This window comes from Ruditapes philippinarum, unplaced genomic scaffold (genome assembly GCF_026571515.1).
Source record: "Ruditapes philippinarum isolate M1 unplaced genomic scaffold, ASM2657151v2 ctg7_1_1_1_1, whole genome shotgun sequence".
Taxonomy (NCBI): Eukaryota; Metazoa; Mollusca; class Bivalvia; order Venerida; family Veneridae; genus Ruditapes; species Ruditapes philippinarum.
In genome coordinates this window covers 474,740-485,256 of record NW_026856668.1, presented here as the reverse complement: position 1 = coordinate 485,256, position 10,517 = coordinate 474,740, and the positions used below count along the sequence as shown (strand labels likewise).

General features: G+C 34.7%; 1 protein-coding gene across 1 annotated transcript; it reads left to right on the top strand.

The window, feature by feature from the left end:
* The first annotated feature begins 7,827 nt into the window (after positions 1-7,827).
* LOC132747249 (sodium-coupled monocarboxylate transporter 2-like) lies at positions 7,828-9,654 on the top strand. The gene has a single exon (XM_060736575.1). It carries the CDS (start codon positions 7,828-7,830, stop codon positions 9,652-9,654), a length of 1,827 nt encoding a protein of 608 aa, XP_060592558.1.
* The last annotated feature ends 863 nt before the right edge of the window (positions 9,655-10,517 follow it).

Below are 10,517 nucleotides of genomic sequence, written 5' to 3'. Positions count from 1 at the left end.
TGCATCATGGTGCATTTACCCTTTTCAAACATCTAGTAAACATGCCAATAACGGGTCAAATCAGCCATTAGCGGATCACGTGACATACGAATAGGGGATTGTCTCAAAACACGTATTTTCTGTCAAATTCGTCCTAAACAAAGAAAATATTGCACAAATATATGTCACCCCTGAATATCACAGTGTAAAGGGTACCACTAACTAAAGAATTCAAGAGGCAACTGAATGATTGTGGTTAACATAGTAATGTTATAATTGTAATAATGGTGAACTCAATAATTTGTGTAGGCAACAGCCACAAGACAAATGGTTGACATTAAATGCATATTTATTTTTTTATGATTACAGGGGACAAAGCAGCTCATGAAAACACCTTCTATGTAAAACTTGAGTAAAGTAACTGTAACTTTAATGTGTTGTTGTTGTTGTTGCTGCTGTGAAACAAAAACTAAAAGTGCAGTTTCTAGAAATTTTCATGTTCTATGTGGTCAGTATGAATATGAAAAAATATGTTCTTTGTATATGATTTTTTTAATAACAATGATTTATGATGATATATATAGTCTGGAAAAAAACTGGATACCTACGTACATGTAGCCTGTAACAGTATTTAACTGTTGCAGCTGTTTATACTGCATAATTTTTTTTTTTGGCATGGACTGCATACTTCAGTTGTAATATTAACATAAATCATTTAAACTCTATATTATTTATTTATTTATTTGGTCTACAAACTAAAATTTTCTAAAAAATATTTTTTATAACAGGTTGTATAACTTTGAGGCGGTCCCTTCCTATAAAATTGCATGACCCGCTTTTGGACAACTCGGTGCAATTCATTTGAATTGCGCTATCAAAATAATTCCTCAAGTATTTTTTAAACGGTTGGTGTTGCAGGTAGTTAACATATTGGACATCAAATATCTACCAGCTTTGATCCAATATCTTTCGAGTTTTTATGATAAATAAGGCAACAATTTCAAATATGCGTTGTCAACGGCGCTGAATTTCACGAGAAACGGAAACGCTTGGTTAAGCATCTGAGTGAATCTGATATGAATTACACGGATGTTTACATTTTTTCCGCTGTCAAGTAGCTAACATCCTAATGCACATGCCTGTTAGGTAAAAACATTTTAAGCTCAAAACTGTTAGAAGAATATTTCGTTAAATTACTGACTGATCCGTTATTGGCTATGATCCGCTATTGGCTAACACACTGTATAATCTCACAACCTGCACCTTTCTAACATTCTGAGACCCAAACAAATTCAGCGCCTTCTGTGCTTTGATTATTTATCCTGGCGCACGAGATACTGTGTCGTGGCCACGGGTTACTAAGTCGTGGCCACGAGATAGTTAAGTCGTGGGAACGAGATACTATATTGTGGCAACGAGTTACTTAGTAGTGGGAACGAGATGACTAAGTCGTTGCCACGAGATGAATAAGTCGTTATAACAAGTTACTATGTCGTGGCCACGAGCAAGTTTAGTGGTGGTCACGAGAAAGTTAAGTCGTGCGAACGAGATAAATAACCAATCAAATTACACTATTTATATGAATTTTCCTAACAAGGATGCCCCTACTTCTCCTGTCCGTAAAAGTGCCATTTATACAAGTTATTGATAGGTCAAAGATTTAGCGTCATTGTGACCCTGATTTCTGACCAAATTGCCTAAAAATTATTAGATGTCATCTACTGATCTTTTTAGGTTATATAAACTACGGCTTATTTTTTCTAAATCATTCATCAGACAATGATTTTACATGAAGTGTCATGTTCGTCTGACCCGTGACCTCAAACATCCTTATAGGATATCTACTGTCCATGGGCAATGTCCCTACCCAATAAAATAAACCAGGACTAAGCCCCTCTCAAGTTATGGTATAAACAATGTTAACAGGCCGTTGTACGTACAAAATGACCAATTCTATCATAGAATTGTCCCAACAAAGGGCTATAACTTAGTCAAAATTAATGTATGATTTATGGCCCTTATGATCCTAAAGACATGTATCAAGTTCAAAGTGAACACTTCAGTATTTTCAAAAAATTAATGTTGCATGTAAATCTTTAAACAGAAATTTTCTAAGTTTAGAAAATCATGGTGTAATCTGATTTAATTATTTCGTCTGCACGACATAGTTATCTCGTTCCCACGACTTAAACGACTTAGTAACTCGTGGCCACGACTTAGTACAGTACAAACTTGATTTTTTTTTCTGTAAAATAAAATAAATATAATTTGGCTTCACACAAATATTGTGCTTTAAATCCTTTACACTGTAAGTGTGCAGTATGAATATACATGTATAGTGTTATTACAAAAAAATATATGGAAGTTTCTTTTAAAGACAGACACAACTTTACTTGACCTGTAATAAGGAAAGCAGATTCCTATACATTATGTGTATGTGTTTTTATTTAAATAAAACATATTTAGTAAGAATTTTATAGATTTCAATAAATTTCTGTGATAAAAATATGTTACTGAAAGATGTGCATAGTATATCATTAAGCACAAATGTATGTGAATGTGGTGGTGTGTGCGGGATGTCTGATCTATAATCAGACACACATATGCCCAACATTTGAGCCGCGTCACGACAAAACCAACATAATGGGTTTGCGACCAACATGGATCCAGACCAGCCTGCGCGTCCGCACAGTCTGATCAGGATCCATGCTGTTCGCTTTCCAACTCTTTTACAAGTAGAGAAACTGGTAGCGAACAGCCTGGATCCTGATCAGACTGCGCGGACGCGCAGGCTGGTCTGAATCCATGCTGGTCGCAAACCCATTATGTTGGTTTTGTCGTGACGCGGCTCATTTGTAATTGATTATGCACATGTTACAAAAATAAACAACTTCCTTCTTTCCTTATTATACATGTATATTTTAATGTGTTACATACCTATTCGCCACTATTAGTGACTCTGAGACATTTATTAAGTTAAAAGGCCAATAATTTTTGCTTTTTAATGTCCAAGTCATTAGATAAGACCTTCGCAGTACCTAGGCAGGTGCTTAACAACTGGATGACAGCATAATATGTTTTGGTAAGGGAGTACACTAAGAAGACTATTGCATGAAACTGACACGTATATATTCCATCCAAGATCACGAACGTATATTTGGGGGTAGGTGCAGCCCTTAAGCCAGGGCCTGAATCCGCCACTGACTGTACGTGTAACTGCCCCATTGAATCACTGTTTACGAGCATATTTTTTTCTATTAGACTGTATACATATATAAAATTATATTGCATAATCCTTTACTACTTGTATTTATATTCTTTCAACTGCAATGTATGTATTAAGCGCTTAGTACGTATTTATTGCGACGGACGCGCCCTCAGGCGCGTTCAGAGCTAAGTCATCTACACATGGGATTTCGTCTGCTACAATCGCGCAGTGTCCTCAACCGAATAACAGCCCATGAAATAGTACATGAATTTGATCTTTAAAACTCACATACTTTGTCGAGATATCTTAAAATCTTCCATATTTAGCCTTTTCAATTTCAAATTAAGTTATCCTAGTAAAAATATGAACGTATTTGATTGATACAAACGTTGTAGTCCCGTAGTATTATTGCGCAATATGCAAATTACTGCCGAAACGATTTACAGCTGTCGAAAAAGTAGGACAGCAAATTATACTATAATAAAGGTCTAAGTTCTGAGTTCCAAGAAATTATTAGTAGGAAATAAATATTTCTACATTATACAAAACATTATTATTAACAAATCAAAAGTTTTTCGTGACTCTAGAATAACTCGCACATTAATAAAAGAAGAACTATTTTCGTGACTCATACCGCGTGTTTAGCTGAATATTCAGCAGTTATTAATAAATTAGATCAATTCCTAGGTGTCTGCGACTTTTACGTTAAAAAAAAAGACATAATTGATATCGGGCCCACCGCACTGCGTTGCAATCGAATCCACCGCCGTCTGCGTTGTAATCAATTTTTATCAATTCTTTTATGAAAATGGTAATATCAATTTCCAAAAGTTCCAAAATACGGTTGTTTTGTGTAAATATAATACATACGATGCGATGCCAGTGTATCTAGGGGTAGTTTTGAGTACATTTGTAGTGTTATAAACAAAATAAGACAAAAGTGGCGTCCCCTCGTCAAACTGTACAGAAGTGTTTGCATAACTGGTCATGATTTGCACCCCATGCGTGTAATACGTTGGAAGAGTACATATGTGGGCTCCAGTCTCACTAGGTGTTATCAGTTGAACATAAAAATACAACATAAAAATCAGTTATAAACTTACCGACACCAGCAAAAAACTATGCGACAGCCATGTTTTTCCACCGCTTCTGCGACGAATTCTCCATCGCCGCACCGGTAGACCCACCGCTTCTGCGAAAGCTATAGATACAGTATAATGGTTAGTATAATTATCTATTTTTGAAAATACATGTAACAAGAGAGTTTTTTTCAACACTTCACTACCATGTAGTCTTTCATGGTAATCTTTATTGAAGGAAGTTATAATATCAGTTCTACTTCCGATTCTTGTGGTTTGATTACATATTTTTCTAGGTCAAGATATGAGTTAACATTCGCTATTATAAAAATAGATTCTGCTTCACCTGCAGGCGATTAGGGAGTACACATTATACATGTAATAAACCAGCGGATACTTACTTTGCTTACATGCAATACTTACAATTGTAAGAAGCAAACAAGTTGAAAATGGAATTTAGTGTGAAATTGAAAAGGACAGCTTATGTGACATTTAAATTAAAATAAAAACGATGTGCTCTGGCCTCTACATATTTACCTTGTAAATAAAAAAATCTAAAAAATACACTTTTAATTGCTGATGATTTTAACCAAAAATATTTTTAATGAGACATATCCAAGAGAAATAAAAATACAAATGACTTATATTTTATTTCCTATATGCCCACTATGATATAACACGAAGCAATTCTAAATAACATTATCACATGTATAATGTATTATGCTTGAAGTTAATTTGCATGGTTTTATTTTAGAAATATTTCGTTGACAGTTTTTTTTCTATTTACATATCATTCCTTGGAATAATTTAAATCGATAAGGACACTGATTTACAAGTTTGACCAGAGTTTTTAGGCATACAATTCATTCTGTATAAGTAGAAAATCTGTATTATATCAGATTGGGACACATAAAATATATTGCTCTACAAATCTCGAACTTGAATGGAACAAATTTTCTCTGTTATATCTTTTGTGTTTTGTTTTTTTTTCTAAAAAAAGCCTTAATGTCTCTCCGGTTGCATGTCCGTCGCATTCAGTGCTGCAGCACTTTGATATATACATGTACGCAGTATCTATACGGAAAATTCCGATGATAGGCGAATCGTGGAAAAATTCCGTTGATATCGATAACAGAGTTCTCGTCCCTTAACAGTTCACAAATCGCTAGGCACAGTTTTAATTGTTTATCATGATGTAAGATGATCAAACATAATCCACAAAGCCTCAGACACCGAGCTTTATTAAGCATAAACACTGCATAATGGATATAAGCGAAAGTTAATAGTAATCACGCCATGCGAACTATAAATCAAATAAGTTACATTTTAACAAAATCCATCAGGGAACAAAAAATAGTCAATTTTAAATGACTTATACATAAAAGTAATACAAAAAAACTAAACCGTAAATGGTTTGTATAGAGCATGAAGAAAGGTAGCTTATGCATAAAGGTATATGACGTTAACATTTTAGTATTCCAAATGGCTTGTTCCAGTTTAATAGTTATCACTCAATGAAAGAATTGGGGACTACGAAATGTTTGAATGAAATAACGAAAAATGGAATCCAGCATAATGCAAAGTTTAAATATCATAAAGCAAGATGGAATCAAGCATAATGCAAGTTCTAATGTCATGTAGCAAGATAGAATTAAGCATAATGCAAGTTCCAATGTCATCAAGCAAGATGGAATCAAGCATAATGCAAGTTCCAATGTCATCAAGCAAGATGGAATTAAGCATAATGCAAGTTCCAATGTCATCAAGCAAGATAGAATAAATGCATTAATTCTGTTCCATAGTTTCCTAACAATCGTTCCTGGAGAGTTACTCTAGTACTAGACTACCTTCCTCCGCGCTAAACTACCAAAGGGTAATGGAGGTAGTTATAATAATGATGATGATTTTTATATGCTGCTGATGCTGCTGCTGATAATAATAATAAAAATGATGATGATGATGATGATGATGATTGTGATGATGAGGTTCATATTTTAATAAGAAAATCTTGTTATAAAATGACATCAGTATTAATTTCGTTTAAAAGAGTTTGTCGCCATACTGGTTAATAGTACACAATAAAAAGGAAAAATATAATATATTATATAAAGATTGCACTGTATAGCATGCGTGAAAAGTGTCTTATTTTTATATTGTTTATCTTTGGCCGTTCAGGCAGCTGATATTTAAAAATTTAAGTGGCATTATGCCCATCCAAGGGTATATAGTGTGTGCACGGAGATAAACATTTCGCGTTTAATGACTCAGTTATATGAAACGCCGTGACTGTCTTATGTGATCAATGTTTTTGCTTTCTTGTGAAACGATGATACTATTTTGTCATGCTGACTTGTGCAAATAACATATTAACTTGTCAAAATATATAATGACTTGTGCAAATGACATGTTTACTTCTCAAATTATAATGATGACTTGTGCAAACGACTTGCTGACTTTTCAAAATATTGGATGACATGTGCAAAAGACATGTTAACTTGTCAAAATTTCATGATGACATGCGCAAACGGCATGTTAACTTGTCGAAATATCGTGATGAATTGTGCTAATAACATATTAACTTGCCAAATATATAATGACTTGTGCAAATGACATGTTAACTTGTCAAAATATAATGATGACTTGTGCAAACCACTTGCTGACTTGTCAAAATATTGGATGACATGTGTAAAAGACATGCTAACTTGTCAACATTTCATGATGACATGCGCAAACGGCATGTTAACTTGTCGAAATATCGTGATGACATGTGCACAAGCATGTTAACTTCTCAAAGTATCGTAATGACTTATGCAAACACCATGTTAAATTGTCAAATTATCAAACTTTGCACACTTTCTTTGACTATGGCAAGGATTCGGGTTTTAAGAAAATTTTCGTTGTCAAAGAATTAAAACTAGCACATGATCTTCCGAAGTTTTAAGCCAATCTTCAGACTTTTACTTTATTTTCAATATATAAATTGATATAAGACAGCCTTATTCAAAGCGTAGCCCTTCTTTTAAAGAAATAGATTTGAGTGTAATGCCTGATTATTCAATGTTGTAGGCGTTTAGCCGTGCAGTTGTTTAATTTCTATGTAGATATTTTTTACGGTTTATTAGTGACGGTTAGTGACGCGAAGAGAGAAATGATAATGGCTCGGTCTGGATTCCATAGCAATGAGAACATTTCTAAGTATGTTAATATAGTAAATATTTGTTCAACATGAAACACTTTCATTGATAGATCATTGATGTACAACTGCAATCTCATTGTATCTATATGAATTATATATAATGCACGACACGCTCCAGTGGTATTCATTTACCGTAAGCTGATTCAGTCGCATGAATACGATATAACAATCTAACACAGCCATGTATGTTTATTTCTTCAATACAAAGTTATGGCTAATGACACATTTATTCTTATATAAATTAAAGGAGTTTGAACTCAGTAATATACACGTGACTCTATAAAGAACAGGTATATAAGTCATTTCAAAGATAATTATATCTTTAGTTCGGCTTAAGTAAATGACTTGTTTACCCGGTTTAAGCGATGTTCGGGATAACGGATTATTTCGTTTTCTTCTGTACAATCGGTGTATCATTCGGAATTGGGATTTTCTTTGCAATATGGGAAAGAAAGAAAAATACGCCAGTGAACTATTTTCTCGCGGGCAGGAATTCAAAGACGTGGCCAGTGGCACTATCTTTTATTGTCACGTTTCAGTCATCTCTTATGGTTCTTGGATATCCGGCGGAAGGATACGCATATGGCATTGGAATAGCATATAACGTTCTTGGAACCAGTATCGCCTTTATATTCAGCGCTTTCTTTATCGTTCCGGTATTTCATCCATTAAAGTTAACAAGTGTTAATGAATACTTCAAGCTTCGGTATGGAAACAATTCTGTCAGGTATATGACTTTAATTGCAGGAATACTTTTTAGTTTATTCTACATGGCAATCGTAATGGTCGGCACATGTGTTGCACTCGAAGTCGTCCTAGGGATTCCTTTTTGGGGAACTATACTCATCTATACATTTGTGACAACTATTTACACGGCGGTAGGTGGAATAAAAGCCGTAATTTGGACGGACGTTTTCCAGCTGATCGTCATGGTAACCGGAATGATAGCCGTTCTTGTGAAATCAACTGAAGGTGCCGGTGGAGTAGAAAGTGTGTTTAAAAATGCTAAAAATAGAATTGGCTCGACAAGTTTTGTATTTGACCCGACCGTTCGCTACCAAATGTGGAATTCAACGTTCGGATTATTTAGTGCGTATTTATATTTCACATTGATGCAACCGGCAATGCAACGAGTTTACTCAACACCAACCGTGCAGAGTGCTCGTAATCTATATTTTATCTCAACACCGTTTTTCTGTGCTTTTCAACTAATGGCATCATTTGAAGGTATAACAATATTTGGATATTTTGTGGAAAAACGCTGTGATATTCTAGAGGCAGGGATTATAGATAACATCAATGCAATTCTTCCTTTTGCAGTTTTAGACTTATTCCAAAACATCCCGGGTTTAGCTGGATTATTCACCGCTTCGTTATCTAGTGCAGCTCTCTCTACGATGTCATCGTGTTTAAGCAGTCTTTCAGCCGTGACGTATGAGGATATTATCAAAGTAAAGTTCCCAAATATGCAGGCATTCCGTGCAACTCAGCTATCCAAAATGATTGTACTAATGTATGGTCTAATAGCATTAGGACTTGCGTTCGGTGTGTCAGCCATTCCGGGTTCCGTCGTCTCCATATTTGTAAGTTTTATGGGTTGTTTTGATGGTCCATTAGTTGCAACATTTTTGTTATCCATTATGTTTAGAAGAGCCACCGCCAGAGGAGTGATAACCGGAGCAATATGTGGATCTGTTGTCGTGTTTTGGATAAATATAGGTAACCGCTTCTCAGGTGTGCCGCCATACCCATATCTACTTCCGGGCCCAACTGACCAATGTGACGCATATTTAAAACCCGGCTACCAAAATATTTCAGACTCTTTCATCCATCCATTATCGCACAACATGACTCCGGTCTCTTTTACTCAATCATTGACTTCTATGACGTCAGCAGAAGCATCAACAACAATAACAACCTCAACCATGTCGTATTCAACACCAAAAGATACCAGTAGCTTATCCATACTGGAAAAGATTTACAGTATTTCTTATCAGGTTCTCTCCCTTGTTGGCATGGTAACGACTCTTGTTTTAAGTGTTACTGTCAGTTTGTGTACCCGTCCTCCTAAATCTATTGACGAAAGGTGTTTATTCTCGTTCAGGAAACATATATTAGAGAATAATTGTTGTAAAAAGGCAATTGTAAAGGAAGACACAGAATTAGAGGAGGCCACAAAGTTCATGGAATGAGAATTCTTAGATATAGAGCGTCATCCTTCATAAAACCTATCTAGCACTTTTCTTATGGAAAACAACAACAACAACATCCAGAAAACAACGTTTTTCATTTCAGAAAGTATGTGTCAAATGAAATGAATAAGTGTAAATTCTTTACTACCGGGAAGATTGGATTAAAAATTCTCTATTATTGTGACTCCGAAAGATAGTCGACAATTTCAGTACTATTCCCAACCTTGGTCAGTGTAAATTTATTAAAAAAAGAAGAAAGAAAATAGAAAAACAAAACGCACGGACCGTGAGAAACACTTTAACCATATTCTGTAGATAGAAATCTGCGTATTTAAACAAGCGATAATATCATATGTTCTTTTACAGATGACTGGGACATTCAATTATGATAATTGAAAACCAAGTTTAAAGTGCTCTTGTTCTATATTTTTACATAGGTAAAGAAGGGCAATATGAATAAGCGGACAAAATTTAAGATGATATTCGCAATTATGAATATTATAAATTTGTTTTTTTTTTTGTCTACACACAATCAAAATGGCTGTCGGTAAATATTGTTTTTACGTTTAATCTGTTAGATTTTTCGAGCATATTTATAAAATAAAGTTACCTTTTAAAAGGAAAGGCTTGCCCAGTTGTGCCATCATCCTATCCCTTTAAAAATGATTTTTTTTTTGAAAAATCTCCTAAATCAACTCTTTATGATAAAGAAATAATTATAAAAAATAATAATAAATTGACCTAATATATACTTCTCACTTCCCCTCGGAGCGTGCACGTCGCTGAGAAGGCACAGGGCACCGGCAGATGATGGAAGATTCGAGTTATAATCGTTTAAGGCGGCAGTTTCGTTAAGTTAGCTG